The 17,817-nt window shown below is 40.0% G+C and overlaps 1 protein-coding gene across 11 annotated transcripts in view; it reads left to right on the forward strand.

Moving 5' to 3' along the window:
• The window catches only part of Senp7 (SUMO1/sentrin specific peptidase 7), a 132,506-nt gene that overhangs the window by 78,653 nt on the left and 36,036 nt on the right, over positions 1 to 17,817 (forward strand). For 10 of the 11 annotated variants that reach the window (XR_003951814.1, NM_001360073.1, XM_030249230.1 and 7 more), the window contains 3 exons: positions 2,807 to 2,922; positions 15,096 to 15,280; positions 17,197 to 17,530. Coding sequence is in view for 10 of the 11 variants with exons in the window: in NM_001360073.1 (NP_001347002.1) it covers positions 2,807 to 2,922; positions 15,096 to 15,280; positions 17,197 to 17,530 (635 nt within the window). In the remaining variant the exon portion in view is untranslated. Of the gene's footprint in view, positions 1 to 2,806; positions 2,923 to 3,332; positions 5,728 to 15,095; positions 15,281 to 17,196; positions 17,531 to 17,817 lie in introns of those variants that run through there. The other variant, NM_001304503.1, reaches the window with a different exon arrangement.

The following is a 17,817-nucleotide window of genomic DNA, read 5'->3' on the forward strand; positions in this document are numbered from 1 at the left end:
ATCCCTTGCATTTTAACTTTGAAACTGCTCAAGATATGCCTTCAGGAATAGAGAATAGTATTATATTACACTTTCTGAGATTTAACTAATATATTCCGTGTGTGTGTGTGTGTGTGTGTGTTGTGTGTGCAGGTGTATCAAATTTGCTCATGTTTTAAAAGGAAGTATTGCAGAAAGTCAAGATGGTATTTTTTACCCTGTCTTTTAAGTAATCTATTGTTCACATAGGTTTGAACTCTTCCAGGCTAAAGTTTTTATATTCTCTTTCATATGTATTTTCTTTTGTATTTAAAAAAATGTTAAAAGTTTTATTCTTAAGGTTCTGTAAGGCAAAGGGCAAAACAGCAACCAACAGATTGGGAAAAGATCTTTACCAATCCTATATCCAATAGAGGGCTAATATCCAATATATACAAAGAACTCAAGAAATTAGACTTCAGAGAATCAAATAACCCTATCAAAAAATGGGGAACAGAGCTAAACAGAAAATTCTCAACTGAGGAAACTCGAATGGCCGAGAAGCACCTAAAGAAGTGTTCAACATCCTTAGTCATCAGGGAAATGCAAATCAAAATGACCCTGAGATTCTACCTCACACCAGTCAGAATGGCTAAGATCAAGAACTCAGGTGACAGCAGATGCTGGCTAGGATGTGGAGAAAGAGGAACACTACTCCATTGCTGGTGGAATTGCAAGCTGGTACAACCACTCTGGAAATCAGTCTGGCGGTTCCTCAGAAAATTGGACATAGTACTACCCAAGGACCTAGCTATACTACTCCTGGGCATGTACCCAGAAGATGCTCCAACATGTAATAAGGACACATGCTCCACTATGCTCATAGCAGCCTTATTTATAATAGCCAGAAGCTGGAAACAACCCAGATGTCCCTCAACAGAGGAATGGATTCAGAAAATGTGGTACATTTACACAATGGAGTACTACTCAGCTATTAAAAACAATGACTTCATGAAATTATTAGACAAATGGATCGAACTTGAAGATATCATCCTGAGTGAGGTAACCCAGTCATAAAAGAACACACATGGTATGCACTCATTGATATGTGGATTTTAGCGCCAAAACTCAGAAGACCCAAGATACAATTCATAGACCATATGAAGCTCAAGAAGGAGGAAGACCAAAGTGGATGTTTCAGTACTTCTTAGAAGAGGGAACAAAATAGAGGAGTAAATATGGAGACAAAGTGTGGAGCTGAAACTGAAGGAAAGGCCATCCAGAGACTGCCCCACCTGGGAATCCATCCTATATACAGGCACCAAACCTGGAAGGTATTGTGGATGCTGGGAAGTGCTTGCTTACTGGAGCCTGTTATGGTTGTCTCCTGAGAGGCTCTGCCAGAACCTGACAAATACAGAGGCAGATGCTTGCAGCCAATCATTGGACTGAACGTGAGGTCCTTGATGGAGGAGTTGGAGAAGGGACTGAAGGAGCTGAGGGGGTTTGCAGCCCCATGGGGGGAGCAACAGTATCAACCAAGCACCCCCCTCCACCCCCCCCCCCGGAGTTCTCGGGGACTGGACTACCAACCAAAGAGTACACATGGAGGGACCCATGGCTCTGGCCATGTATGTGGCAGAGGATGGCCTTGTTGGACATCAGTGGGAAGAGCCGCCCTTAAGCCTGAGGGGGTTCAATGCCCCAGTGTAGGGGAATGCCAGGGCAAGAAGGTGGGAGTGGGTGGGTAGGTGGTGTGGGAGCACCCTCATAGAGGCAGGGAAGGGGGGATGGCCTAATGGGTTTCCGGAGGGGAGACGTGGAAAGTGGATAACATTTGAAATGTAAATAAAATATCCAATAAAGAAGATTTATTCTTATCATAGAAAAATTTGTTTTTCTTCTTTTGTTCTTTTTCTGAGATAAGGTCTTTCAGTGCAGCCTTCTCTGTCCTGGAGCCCACTGTGTAGACCAGGCTGGCTGTGAAGTCACAAAGGAGTGCACCTCCACTCTGAAACTAAAATTTGTTTTTACCTCAACATTTTAATTATTTTGCCAGCATCTTACATTTTAAATTATTTTATATAGATAAAATTTGTTAATCTGTCCTAATCTTTATTTTTCTTGGTTTTGAACCTTATTTTTTTTTTTTTTTTTGGTTTTTCGAGACAGGGTTTCTCTGTGTAGCCCTGGCTGTCCTGGAACTCACTTTGTAGACCAGGCTGGCCTCAGACTCAGAAATCCACCTGCCTCTGCCTCCCAAGTGCTGGGATTAAAGGCGTGTGCCACCACCGCCTGGCTTGAACCATTTTTGAAATACATTAACAAGTAGCTTTGGGTTATGTTTGCTTTATTACACATTGGTTCATTATCATTTTACCTTTTATACATTGACTTACTTAATTTATGCAAGATTATTCTTTTCTCATATTGCACATATAGTGTTGAAATTTCCTTTTTCTTCCAAAGTCCTTTGGAGAGGGAAACTTATTTTCAAATTTAAGTTCAGTCTTTTTTTAAAGTGCCTATATCATACAAGATTACATATAAGAATATATTTTTAGCCTATTAGATTTTAATTTAATGTGTGCCATGTGTTCTCTAAGTTCATTTGAGTCTTATTAGAAATGAATATAAGGGCTGGAGAGATGGCTTAGTAGTTAACAAGACTGACTGCTCTTCCAGAGGTCCTGAGCTCAATTCCCAGCAACCACAACCATCTGTAATGGGATCTGATGCCCTCTTCTGGCGTGTCTGAAGAAAGCTACAGTATACTCATACACATAAAATAAATAATAAATCTTTTTTTAAAAAGAGAAATGAATATAATGGCATTTCTGTTTTGCAGTGGTCCCAAACCAAGTAGGACAGGTGACGTTCCTGCAAAGGAGGCTGCATGTGGGGGACAGAAGCAGGGTGATGATGGAGGAGTCACTCCTGAGATGGCTGCTCCTCATCCTAAAGGTTCGTGACTGCTAGAGACGAAGTCAGACTTATTGTATTTACAATGATTTTTATTATGAATGTTTCATATTAACATTGAAAGGATATATAAAAGTAAATGGGAGTTATTGGATACAAATAAAATTGCATAAATATCTATTTAGATACCTAAGTATGTATTTCTTTCTTTATTTGTGGATCCCAAAAGTTAAGTTTGAACAGTGTTTTGTGTGTGTGTGTCTGTGTGTGTATAGAGTGAAAGAGTCTGTGAAGTTAAGTTGGTTTGGCTGCTCAAATTGTTGTTTTCATAGATAGCAATATCACTGTTACCTGGAATTTTAGTACACCCTTCCCACTGCTTGCTTGCTTGCTTGCTTGCTTGCTTATTTATTTATTTATTTATTTATTTATTTTTTGGTTTTTTGAGGCAGGGTTTCTCTGTGAAGCCCTGGCTGTCCTGGAACTCACTCTGAAGACCAGGCTGGCCTCGAATTCAGAAATCCCCCTGCCTCTGCCTCCCAAGTGCTGGGATTAAAGGCGTGCACCACCACTGCCCAACCCCATTGCTTATTTTTGTACTATAAATTGCATTCCTTATTGGTTAGAACTTATTGTAACTTTCAAAAGATTCTTACCTAAGCCAATTTTAGAACATATGAAAGTCAATACATCTCAGACTTGTAAAATTTCTTTGTAGATCTCTTAATGTACATAATTAATGATGTTATGACTCCTTCCCTTTAATTTTTAAAATATAACTACAAGTTTTTAAACAAAATTTATAAAAAAACTAGTTTACTAAACCTGGTCCCTGAGATTTCTCTGGTACTGAGCCACCAACCAGGCAGCATATACTAGCTGGTCTGAGGCCCCTAACACGTATACAGCAGAGGACGGCCAGGTCTGGCCACAGAGAGAGAAGATACACCTAACTCTCAAGAGACTTGAGGCCACAGGGAGTGGGGAGGCCTGGCTGGATGTGTGTGGGTTGTTGGGGTGGGGTGGGGACCGGGGAGGAGGAATGGAATGAGGAACTGTCTGAGGGCAGAATGGGAGGGGGGAAAACAGCAACTGTAAAAAAAGATGAAAGATAATAAAAATAAATAAATTCCAGCTACTCAAGAAAAAAAAAAAACTAGTTTACTATCTTTTTGGTTTTTGTACTTGCCTCTTTTCTTTTCTTTTTTTTTTAATTGGATATTATATTTGTTTACATTTCAAATGTTATTCCCTTTTCCAGTTTCCCCTTTGCAACCCCCCCTCCCATCGCCCCTTACACTGCTTCTATGAGGGTGCTCCCCCCCCCCAATCCTGCCTCATTGCCCTACCATTCCCCTTCACAGGACCAAGGGCCTCCCCTCACATTGATGCCAGATAAAGCCTCTTCAGCTCCTTCAGTCCTTCCCCTAACTCCTCCATTGGGGTCCCTGTGCTCAGTCCGATGGTTGGCTGTGAGCCTCTGCATCTGTATTTGTCAGGCTCTGGTAGAGACTCTCAGGAGACAGCTGTATCAGGCTCCTGTCAGCAAGCACTTCTTGACATCTACAATAGTAACTGCATGTGGGATGGATCCCCAGGTGGGGCAGTCTCTGGATGGCCTTTCCTTCAGTCTCTGTTCTGCTCTTTGTCCCTGTATTTCCTTTAGACAGGAGCAATTCTGGGTTAAAATTTTGGAGATGGGTGGGTGGCCCATACTTCAACTGGGGGACCATGCCCAACCTCTGGATATGGTCTCCACAGGTTCTCCCTCCCCTTTGTGGGTTATTTCAGCTAATGTCCTTCCCATGAGGTCCTAGGAGGCTCTTGCTTTCATGGCACTGGGACTTTCTAGTTGCTACCCTCAGTTCCCCATTCCCCATTGCTATACACCTCTGTTCAATTTCTTAACCCTCTGTACATCTCCTCCATCTCCTTCCATACCTGATTCTGTCCCTCTTTTTCTCCTCAAACGCTTCTCTTTCTCTCAAGTCCCTCCCACCCTCTACTTCTGTGGATTATTTTGTTTCCCCTTCTAAATAGGACTGAAATATCTACTACTTTGGTTTTCCTTCCTACTGAGCTTCATGTGGTCCATGAGTTGTATCATGGGTATTCCACACTCTTTGCCTAATATCCATTTATCAGTGAGTACATACCATGTGTGTTCTTTGAGAGTTACCTCTCTCAGGATGATATTTTCTAGATCCCTCCATTTGCCTGTGAATTTTGTGAAGTCATTGTTTTTAATAGCTGAGTAGTACTCCATTGTATAAATATACTACATTTTCTGAATCCATTCCTCTGTTGAGGGACATCTGGGTTGTTTCTAGCTTCTGGCTATTATAAACATGGCTGCTATGAACATAGTGGAGCATGTGTGTGATGGGGTGTCCAGGGTTTGCTGTGGTGGGAGAACTGGGTTCTGATGATGCCCAAGTAGCCTTGGTTTCTGTTGCTTATGTTCTTACACTTGCCTGTTGCCATCTGGTTATCTGTGGTGTTAGCTGGTCTTAATGTCTCTGACTGTGGCTTGTTCCTTCTGTAAGCCTGTGTGTCAGCACTCCTGGGAGACCAGCTCTCTCCAGGCGGAATTTCTGTATGGAGAGCTGTGGTACAGGGTCAGCTCCATGTGCAGATGGTAACTGGAATGATCTAGTTTACTATCTTAACTTGTGAAATTAACACCTTTGAGGTCTCTTGGATTGTGGATAGCTTAAAGCAGGTTGAAGTATTTTGTTTTCTAAGTAATTTTTAGACTATCCACAAGAAAACTGTTCTTTATTCATACTTCATGAAAATGTATTTCATTTCAAATATAACTATTAAAAGATTGTCTGTCCATCTGTCTCTGATCTCTCTCTGTGTGTTTGCTGATCTCACTTATTATTTTCTGTCTTATTCCTTTGGGACAGGCTTTTTTCTGTAAACCCAGAGCTGGCATATTTTGCCTGGACTGGCAGTCAGTAAGCCTGAGCGAGCCTCCTTCCCCTACCCGCCTTGAGCTGAGGAAGCATGCAAGACCATTGCTAACCTTCAAATGGGTTCTGGGATTGAACTCGTGTCCTCATAGTTGGGCAACAAGTCGTCATGGCCAGTTAGCTTTCTCTCCAACCCATAGAATGCTTTCTTAGTAGACCTCATAGAAACAAAGGAAACTAGACTTAACTTGTGTGTGTACTAGAAGCCAGCTGAGGACACTTACTAGAGAAGGTCTTCTGTTTTATAGAGGCATGCTTCCACACAACCACTGAGAATGTTAATATATAATGGAATCATTTATTTCTTATGAACTATATGGAACTTGTTGGCATAGTTATTTATTTATTTATTTATTTAATTTCAGAAACAATGGTAACTCAACTGCTGGGTGCAACAACTAGAATCATAATCTTGTAAGCCATATTAACTCTAAATCCTCTGCTACTGAATCCTGGCAGATTCGCCATCTAAACTGGGAGACACTAGTGGCTATATCTTGTTCTCTTTCTGTCCCTGCTAAAAGCCCCTATCTCTCTCCTGCCTACTCTCTTCCTCTCTCCAACCTGGCAGTCCCCCCCACCCCCCAAATGCCCAGTGATTGGTCTCTTTATTCCTTAGGGGAAGGTTCACAAGAAGTCACCTGAGTACACGACTCATTCCTGAGTCCAGAGAGCCCTTCCCAAGAAATCAGAATTAACATCAAAATACAAACAGCACCAGGGCCATCCACAGCACTTCCCCCATTCGGTCCACTCTTTTATTTCAGATATAAATAATTACTACCATTTTGTAATTTATAAAGTACAAGATAGACCTAACAACCAGTCCATCATTTTTGTCATTTAAATAGAACACTCTGTCATCTATCCTAACTTAAAAGACTTACAATTCTACACCTGATGTATGTCCTGGTTTAACTTATATACTATCTGAAAACTATCTTCTCAAATATGTTCTCTCAATGTTAAATAGCCTGGTTTGGCTATGAAACTGTAAGTAGTCTTTCAACCCTGTCAGAAATCCAAGAGTGACCAATGCTATCTAGAAATATAGGAAGCCTAACACAGCTTCCAGAACTGAGACAAATTTCAGAGACAGCTGCCTCCCCAAAGTAAGTCAGGAAGCTGGAGCATCAGTCTTCAGCCTTCTGGCCCAGGATATTCTGACAGACCTTGAAAAACAGGAATTACTAAGGACTAGCTTATTCTATCTCAGCAGAACTAAGCTGTCCTAACCTGTAACTTGTGTCCTTTCAAGGATGGTACAGGTCTGCAGGAGAGATAGGCAATTTCTGCCCAGTGGCCACCTAGCCACAAAGTACTACCTCACCTGGAGGTAGAGATGCTCAGCTGCTTCTTTGATTCCATGAATGGGAAGCTGTTAGAAGCAGATAAATCTCAACAACAAGTGAATAAATAACATTAAATGTCACATCTGTGGATTCCTGATGTTTTTGAAAACCAACTATTTATGTAAAGTAATCTGGACTTTTGTCTGTTAACTACCCTCAGCTATTTATAAATAAAATATCTGAAAACACCCTATCAATAAAATCAGAGCCATGAATTTTCTATCTGGTCCTTAACTCATAGGCTTAAACATCTCAGATCAGTTTATAATAACAGTTAAAGAATGACTGGGTCTAAGCCTCGTACTTTTAAAAATTATTGAATCAATAGAAGAAATTTATCAATGAAAACCTTGATTCTGCATCAAAATACATTCTATACCAAAATAAGAAATTACGACTTTAACTTAGTAACAATTATAAGGATTTCTACCATATGAGGTTATGGCTACATAATTCTAGCAAATTCCTCCCTGTTCCAATTATGTCCATTTCTAAATTCCCTAGAAAGGCAACCTTAGAGTAACCACCTCCAGCCCCAAAGCCCAGGGAACTGGGACAGTGAGTCTTTGTAACTTCTTTAAGCTGAACATGAGCGTTGAGATATCTTGAAATGGGGTGGAAGAGTAGGGAAAATAGGGGAGTTGGTTGGCCTTAAGAAGGCCACACCAACGATTGTGTTAGTCTCTGATGTCTGTCTGTGTCCTGACTGGATCTGGCTGGAAGCCCAAGAGATCAGGAGGTCAAGCAGGTCAGTTCAGCACATCTGACGATGAGACTCACCAAGGTTGGAGATTCTGTAATACACAAATCTCAGAACAAAATTTTAGTACCATCAAGGTAACTTTTTTTGTTTGGTTCTCTGGAAACTAGTTCTTCAGGGAGTCTCCCTTTATCATATCTGATCCATATAACTCTGGAATTTGTATAGACACTAATTGCCTTTTCTAAAAACATAAAGACAAAATCTTTTTCCCAAATCAGTATATCCTTGAGCCAGTAACAAGAAAAACCTTTATTTTGCTCTCTCTCCCAGAGAAGTACTATAAGCACAAAACTCAAAATCATACTCATTTTGAAAATTAAAACAATCCAAAACAAATGAAGTAAACTAAAATACTGTATGTGCCTATTCTTAAGCTTTTTCTATTTTGCTGTGCAGGATAATAACCCAAAATTCCCATGGAGCCCATATCAGAGAATATGAGTTATCTTGCAAATCTGTTATACCATCTTTAAAACAATTTATTCACAGTTCTATCTATACCTGCTTATAAGCAGGTAGCTTGTCTTTTTGTTGTTGTTGTTGTTTTTTGTTTTTGTTTTGATTTTTCGAGACAGGGTTTCTCTGTATAGCCCTGACTGTCCTGGAGCTCACTTTGTAGACCATGCTGGCCTCAAACTCAGAAATCCGCCTGCCTCTGCCTCCCGAGTGCTGGGATTAAAGGCGTGCGCCACCACACCCGGCTAGGTAGCTTGTCAAACCAGGATTTAAACCCAAAATTCCCTTGGAGCCCACATTAGACAGGATTTGAATGTCCAGTAAGACTTATTAGAGCAATATATCTTTATACCATCTTTAAAGCAATTAATTCAAACTTTTACTAATATCTGCCTTTAGGAAGCAGATAGTTTTTAAGCTGCCTGCCTAGAGCAGTCATCCTGTTATACCAATCCATCTGTTGAGCTCTCTGTCTGGAGCCAAAGACATTTAGTAGAGAGCGCATGTAATTAACACTGTGCTCGCTACTTGGAGTCAGTGACTAATTTGCCCTGTCCTAGTTCCAAACCGCGGGTGAAATTCCCCACATGATTTGGACAAAATCTGTATATAAATCTATCCTAAAAGCCAATAATACCAATATTATAAATTCACAGTTAAATCAATATCTGCCCCAAGATATAGGCGTTTCCATTCTCTGGCTCGCCGACTCAGAGCCGCCATCTTGCCCCTTCCCGCAGCTGGGGACCTCAGAGCCCTTTTTCTTTGTTTCAAGGTTCCCGCGCTTGAGTCCATGTGACTCATCCCAGCACTACCTTGCTCTCACTTAGAAAATAAAACTCTAACTCTCAGGCTAATAATCTTACATTTCTAGTGGATTCTTGCCCAACATGTTGGTTCGCCACCTCGTGCGCGAAATAATAAAAAAACGAATCCATACTATTGCCGGTAAGGCACCGATGGGCAATGGAGACTCTGCCTCAGAGCTCTGAAATCTCTCCACCCAGTTCTCTAAGTACCCACTGGCGGGTCATTACCATGCCATCCCGATGCTTCAGAACTCGTACATTCTTTTGGGGTGCACATCAGGCAAATCCATGCTTTGCGGCCATACCTTTCTCTCTAGAACCCAGGCGAGCAGCCGCATGAAGGAAAACACCACACAAACTTAGTTCAGAAACAAGGGCGACTCAGTCGCTGGGCGCTACAGCTAGAATCCTAATCTTATAAACCAGATCAAATCTAAATCGTCTGGTGGTGAATCCTGGCCATCTAAACTGGGAGACACTAGTGGCTGCGTTTTGTCTTCTCTCTGTCCCCCTCCAAAAGCCAGTATAGTATTATTTACATGCTCAGCTTTAAAGTTGATTGTTGAGGCTTGAAGACTGAATAAAATGTATTGACTTTAGTCAAAAATATTTGAAACTGGCTGAGTATCATTTTACATATTTAAGATTTTGTGAGTAATTTGGTGTGGTATGGGATTCTCTCTAGTTCCAGATATTTCTGTTTTCTGGAGCTCTTTCTCTTGTTTATATTTTGTTTCAACTTCGTCCACTCTATCTTAGAAACTCTAGTAGGCTAGAGTTTCTACCATTTTTTAACTTTATTTTAGGATTCTTTAAATTTTCTTTTGTGTTTTAGTATTTCATTGCTCTAAGGAGACTCCATGACCAAGGCAACTCTTATAAAGGGCATTTAATTAGGGCTGGGTTATTGTTTCAGAGGTTCATCCAGTATCATCATGGTGGGAAACATGGCAGTGCCCAGGCAGGCATGGTGCTAAAGGAGTTCTGCATCTTGATCCTCAGGAAGCCAGGAGGAAACCGGATTTGATTTCACACTGGGTATTTAAGACTTCAGTGCCCTGTTTCCAAAGTGACAAACTTACTCTAACAAGGCCACACCTCCTCCAATAAGACCACACCTCCAAATAGTGCCATTCCCTACGGACCAAGCATTCAAACAGATGAGTCTATGGAGTCATACGCGCTGGAACCACCAGATTCTGGATCAGTGCAATTAACACCATACTATAAGATGACCAAATTGCCAGAAGCAGTACACAGATTCAGTATAATCACCACTGAAATTCAGTAACCTTCACAGTATCAGAAAGTAACTCGAAAGTGTTAATATGGAAACACAAAAGATGGCTAAACCAATCTCAGTAGGCAGAACACTGCCAGGAGGTATCATAATTTCTGACTTCAGATTATACAACAGTCATATGATAAACACTGTGGTGCAACATGATGCTCCCACAAAACAGATGCGTAGACCAATGAAACATAATCAAAGACCCAGAAATAAACCCATGTAGCTGTAAAGAAAAATCATAAAATTTTCCAGAAAATGGTTGGCTATGGATATTATTTTAAATGAGGTATAAAAGTCTCTTGGGTTCTAATTGTGATTAAAACTTTCATTATAAAATACATTACTATATATCCTAAATAAAACAAATACAAAATAATAATAAAAAGATAGTTAAAGAAATAGATATATTTTTTCTGATACCAGTTTTTAAAGCTTTTCCACAAAGCCATTTTAAAGTAGACTACAAGTATAGTATTCCTTTTGTAGAGAAATGTCTGCCTTGTGGGTTTTCTCTTTTACTGTAAGAATATATTGGAAATGCTTAATATCTTTTATCCTCAGGAGTTTTGTCACTTTTTGAATTTCATTTGCTAGAAATATTTTCCACTTTAAATTGTGTATAATATATTAGTAGAACCTAGGTTTTATAGTGCCCAGCTCTATATAAAAAGTTTATTCCTGTTTTGGCTTGACTCCTGTATAAGTAGTAAATTATTTGAATGTAGGAGTCTATAAAATACAGTTTTTAGCTTTTCCTTTCCTTCATTAGTCCTTTTTATTTGTTTGTTTTTGAGACAGGGTCTCACAGTGTTGACCAGGCTGGCCTCGAGCTCACAGCAGTCAGTCTGCCCCTGCCTCCTGAGTGCTAAGATTACAGCTGTGCCCACTTACACCTGGCTCTTCTAAGTCTTTTACTATAAAACTTTTGTTTAGAAATTAATAATTCGATATAGCATTTACGCTAAGAGGTTGTTGATCTTTTAATATAATCAATCTTTTAGAATGTCATACAATGTATTTTGAACGTGCAATCCCATTCCTCCTCCTCTCCTAGATCTACCTCTTCTGAATGTCCCTGTTCTCCATGCCTCATTTAAAATAGATTAATTTACTTTCTATGTATACAGTGTTCTGCCTGCATATATGCTTGCAGGCCAGAAGAGGGCGTCAGATCTCATTTGGTCATGAGGCACTGGGTGGTTGCTGGGAATTGAACTCAGGAACTGAACATACTGCTTTACCTCTGAGCTATTTCTTCAACCCTCATGTTTCATTTTAAAAACTGTGCACTGACTTCAAGTTTTACTGCCCACAAACTCATATACCTGACTTCTTAATGATTTGTAATAATTAACATTCTTTATGTTTTAAAATGTATTGTGTTGATAATTGGCTGATTTTCTTGGGAGGAGGAATAGAATAGTTTTCATTTTTTTATTCTTTTAAATTGGAAAGTTGAAGCCAGTAATTTTTTAATGAATATAAGTTGTGACTAAATGTTGCTTGCTTTGTGATTTGGTTATGTAAAATTAGAGTTGGTTCTCATGATGATGATTTAGAAAATAAAATAATTTAAACCCTTCATTAAAACATATTGGAAGATATTTTTGTGCAGCGTATATTGTTAAACTGAAATTCAAAACATTTTAGTGGTGATTGGCATAGGCTTCCAAAATGATGCTTTTTACTTAAAAAGGAAGTTCTTCACTGCAGAATGGTGGGTTTACTGGGTGCTTAGATTGGGAGAGTTTTGATTAAAAGAAGAAACAAACCATCAAGCATATTTATATTCTTGTAAATGACCACATTCCAGAGAGAGTTGTTGAGGAAAGACAGTTTGGCTTCTTTTCAAAGAACAGCAATCATAATTTTACTCTTAATTTTAATGCCTTTACTTTTAAGTTAAAAATATTGTGACCAGTTTTAAAAATAGTGGTGAATCACACAGACTTTTGTTTTTTAGTTTAATGTATTTTAATAGCAAACTTACAGGAACAGCACAGAAGACAGACAACATTAAAAGCACATACTTGCATGCAGGACAACTCAGTTAGAAAAGTATGGTGAGAGGATGGAAAGTATTGGATGATAAAAATGATACAGACCATTTAGTTGCCGTCAATAAGAGATTTACTTATTTAAAAAAGAATTCAAATGCTGGCATTGTCCAGGAAATTCTAACAGGTTTATTTATAATTGTTATAAAGTTGAACTGTGAAATATGTTCACGGAAACATTTTGCTTGCATTAATGCTTTACATCTTGCATTTATATTAAAAATTCACACACAAATGTACGTGGAGAAACTGCCAATACCTGATTCTGCCCCCTATGTTTCCACTCGCAATCATATATGTAGGTACCTTTGACCCCCATGGAAAAATTTCTAACATTCAGAACTGATAACCGGAAGAAAAATTCTTTTGAGAATGAAATGTTTCCCCTCAGTGGGCTCTTAAGCACGTTCTCCTCATACGCGGCGTGCTAGCTGGATATCTTTTGGCATAATGGTTACACGTTTGGCATGGATAGCACACAGGTTGATATCTTCAAAAAGGCCAACCAGATAGGCCTCACTTGCCTCCTGCAAAACACCAGTAGCTGCACTCTGGAAACGCAGATCTGTTTTGAAGTCTTGAGCAATTTCTCGCACCACACACTGAAAGGGGACCTCCCGAATCAGAAGTTCAGTGGATGATAGCGTCTAATTTCACGGAGTGCCACAGTACAAGGCCTGTAGCAATGAGGTTTCTTCACCCATCCACTAGAGGATGCACTCTTGCAAGTGGCTTTTGTACCTAGTTGTTTTCTGGGTGCTTTACCGTGGATTTGCGGGCAGTGTGCTTTGTATGAGCCGTGGTCTGGGCATCTCTTTCCTTTTTTTTTTTTAATTTTTATTAGATATTTTCTTCATTTACATTTCAAATTCTATCCCAAAAGTCCCGTATACCCTCCCCCCGCCCTGCTCCCCTACCCACCCACTCCCACTTATTGGCCCTGGCGTTCCCCTGTACTGGGGCATATAAAATTTGCTAGACCAAGGATCCTCTCTTCCCAGTGATGGCCGATAGGCCATCTTCTGCTACATATGCAGCTAGAGACACGAGCTCTGGGGGTACTGGTTAATTCATATTGTTGTTTCACCTCTAGGGTTGCAGACCCCTTCAGCTCTTGGGTACTTTCTCTAGCTCCTCCATTGGGGGCCCTGTGTTCCATCCTATAGATGACTGTGAGCATCCACTTCAGTATTTGCCAGGCACTGGCATAGCCTCACAGGAGACAGCTTATCAGGTTCCCTTCAGCAAAATCTTGCTGGCGTATGCAATAGTGTCTGCGTTTGGTGGCTGATTATGGGATGGACCCCTGGGTAGGGCAGTCTCTGGATGGTCTATCCTTTCATCTTAGCTCCAAACTTTGTCTCTGCAACTCCTTCCATGGATATTTTATTCCCTATTCTAGGGAGGAATGAAGTATCCACGTGGGCATCTCCTTCCTTAATCCCCCTTCTCCTCCTGCTGGAGCTCTGCGATCGAGAGGCAGGCGCTGAGGGAATGGCAGCAGCGTGGTGAAGGCTGTAAATACCCTACACAGACATTTTATTTTTTATTTTTTATTTTATTCAGCCCCTGGAATATCTCTGAAATAGACCACATTATAGACCACAAAATAAATTTTATTTATTTACATTTCAAGTATTATCCCCTTTCCTGATCCCCCCCCCCCCCCACGAAACCCCCTTTCCCATCTCCCCTCCTCCTGCTTCTATGAGGGTATGCCCCCATTCCTGCCTCCCTGTCCTCACTTTCCTCAAGGGACCAAGAGGCTCTCCTCCCATTAATGCCCGACAAGGCCATCCTTTGCTACAAATATGGCTGGAGCCATGGGTCCCTCCAAGTGTACTACTTGATTGGTGGTTTAGTCCTTGGGAGCCCTCAGGGGCCTGGTTGGTTGATATTGTTCGATCTATGGAGTTGCAAACCCCTTCAGCTCCTTCAGTCCTTTCTCTAACTCCTCCATTGGAGACTCTGTGGTCAGTCCAATGGTTGGCTGCGAGCACCCACCTCTGTATTTGTCAGGCTCTGGCAGAGCCTCTCAGGAGACAGGCATAAGACAGATTTTCCATATTTTAGTAAGACTCTTTAATCCCAGCACTCAGGAGGCAGGTAGATCTGTTTGAGGCCAGCCTGGACTACAGAGAGAGTTTCAGAATAACCTGGCCTACATAGAAAAACCCTGTCTCAAAAAACAACAAAAATGTATCTGTACCAAATAGAAAAAAACAAGACAAAAGAAAACAAAAAACATGGTTAGTTGTTTTATTTTCATTACTCAATGAAAGGATATTTTCTTCCCATCAAATTTGTAACATGTCTTTCACATCTCTTGTCTAAAGAACAGAGCCAGTTTATAGCGATGTACCTTTTCTATTTTCACTCAGTGTCACTATAGAGCTTTGGTTAATGAGCAGTATAGTCAGTAACTTCGGTGCTACTGGAGACTCATGTAAGAGGGGATGTTGTGTGCTTTTTGGGTATAACTGTGCTTTTTATGTTTTTTTTTTTAAAGACTTTAATACTGGAAATAAAGGTTGTGATTATCTTGAAGAGGGGACCAGCAACAAGAATACTTCATATTCTTATTCGGAAATGGACCATACTCCAGTTTCCAGGAAGAGAAAGAAAAGGGGTAGAAGTAATTTTCATGATTCTCATAATTCTAAGACTTCTTTGGATAAGCCAACAGAACATACAGTAAGTAGACGCATTTAAATGTCGTAGGAAATGATCTTGTGTTGTGATAAAAATGAGTTAACTGTGTCTCTGATTTACTGGATTTCTTTCATTTTTTTCTAGTTCTGTGCAGACTTTATTTTTAACATTTTAAATTGTATTACATTTATTTTATTCTGTCTCTGTCTTCTTTCTGTCTCTCTCTGTCTCTGTCTCTCTCTGTCTCTCTCTCTCTCTCATATGTGTCTTTGTCTTTCTCTGTACATGTGGGCTCCAGCACAGTGAGTGTTTCTGTCTCTTTCTTTTCTCTCTCTCTTTCTGTGTGTGTGTGTGTGTGTGTGTGTGTGTGTGTGTGTGTGTGTGTGTGTGCTCACTGTCTTTGGGACTTGGTTTCTTCCTTTTACTCTGTGTGTACCAGATCAGGTTGTCAAGCTTGGTGGCATTCACCTATACCTGCTTAGCTATCTTGTCAGCCTATCACATTTTATTAAAAAATACTAAAACCTATTTTCAGAATGCATAATTATTGGAGCAAATCCAAAATATTGTATATTATTTAAAAAGCGCAGCTGCTTTTATCAAATACTGTTTTTCCCCATTTTAGCTGAACCAAATTCACTTGCTCTGTGAAATTACTTTCAGACTTTTTATCATTAGCACATATTTACCATTTTTGACATGTTTAAAGAGAACTTATTAAAAGTAATAATTTTTGGTATGATACTTCTCTCTCTTCCTTCCTTTCTCCCTCCTTCTCTCTCCCTCATTTCCTTCCGTCCTTCCTTCTTTCCTCCCTTCATTCCCGTTTTTCTTCTTTGATTTTGGTTATTTGAGATAGGGTTTCTCTGTGTAGCCCTGGCTGTCCTGGAACTTGTTCTATAGACTACCCTGATCTCAAATTCACAGAGCTCAGTCTGCCTCTGCCTCCCAAGTGCTAGAATTAAAGGCATAAGTTAAAGTTAAAGGCTACACACCACCTATTTCTAAAGATCTACTTGTAGAATATTATTATACCTATAATTATAAAAGATTATAAAAGAAAAATTATAAGTGATTTGTTTATTTTTATTTTCTGTGTATGGCTGTCTTATATGCATCCTCTTCTGGTGGAAGGACCCAGTGACTCTCCCTGACCTGTCACATACTTGTAGCTGTGTTTTCTGAACTCATACAGTCACCACTTCAGATTTTTTTTTCCTACAGTCTAGTAATTAGATTCTAGATCATGAGGTTTTTTGTCAAATGAAGAAAATTGAGGCTTATTCAGAGTAGATGCTTGCAAGAAAAATGTGTTACATTCTTTTAGGAAAGAGAAGAGGCAGCTTTCTGATTCCATTGAATCATAAGTCATTCAGGATCCTATAGTGTCTCTGGGTTATTTAGAGTTATAAGGAAGTAATAATGATGTTGAAAGCAATGCTTTTCATAATTTTTTATGTTAATTCTTAGGTTTTTTTTTTTTTTTTTTTTTCTAAAAGCAATGTTTTGTTACTACTTTTGGAAATAAAAATATTTAAAAACCCCTTCTCATTCTAAATTTACTTAGCTGTGATATATGAGGGTCCCTCCCTCCCTCCCTCCCTCCCTCCCTCCCTTCTTTCTTTCTTTCTTTCTTTCTTTCTTTCTTTCTTGTAGTCCTAGCTGGCCTTGAACTCAAGAGCTACTTTTGTCTCTGCCTCCTGTGTGTTGTGTACCACCATTCTCTATGGAAATTTTCTTTCTTGGCTCTTTAACAATTATTTAGGCACCATATTGAATAGATCAAGTTCGGTATCATCATACTTGGGTGCACTGCCAAGCACATTTAGTATAGCTTGTAGCTATCTGTCTATATACTTATAAAAACAATACATTTTTGTGTTATTCCTTTTGAGTCTAAGCCATAGGAAAACCAAATGGAAAAAATGTAATTTCTTTACTTTTAAAACATCGTTCAGAAAGAAGAAGAAAATGACTCTTCAGTCTCCCGTAAGCTTGAAGAGTCCGGTGAAGACTCTCACCAGGACCCAGCACCACCCGAAGGACTCGCGCCAGAATCTTTAGAGAGCGAGGCCACTAACCTGCGCTCATTCGCTGCTGGTCAGGAGCCAGATGCTAGCGCTGCCTCTGGAAGGGCCTCTTCACCCAACAAAAGCTTGGAGAGCTCTGCTTCTAGTGAAGTGTCGGAGAATTCTTCCGTGGCTGTGAAGGGTGAGGCGTTGACTCTAAAAGAAGCATCCCCTCCGGGTGGAAGCAGTGAAGAGAGCCAGTTGTTGATCTCAGCTGAGCCAAGTAAGTAAAAGAAACTGTAAAGACTCTTCTTCTCAAAGCTGTACTCAAAGCTTGGTTTCTCTCGGATTTTGCTCAGGCAGTAGGATGCTTGGACCTCTGGGAAATGTAGTATTAACTTAGGACAAACATCCTCAGTGGTTCCCTTATAAACCTCATAATACTGATTTGGATAGGTAGATAGAGTCTGGAAACAGGAAGTCCTCTTATTTTAAGTGTATGAGTGTTTTGCTTGCATGCATGTATGTTTTCCACATGTATGACCTTAGACACCAAATGAAGGCATCAGA

The sequence above is a fragment of the Mus musculus genome, chromosome 16 (assembly GCF_000001635.26).
Source record: "Mus musculus strain C57BL/6J chromosome 16, GRCm38.p6 C57BL/6J".
Taxonomy (NCBI): Eukaryota; Metazoa; Chordata; class Mammalia; order Rodentia; family Muridae; genus Mus; species Mus musculus.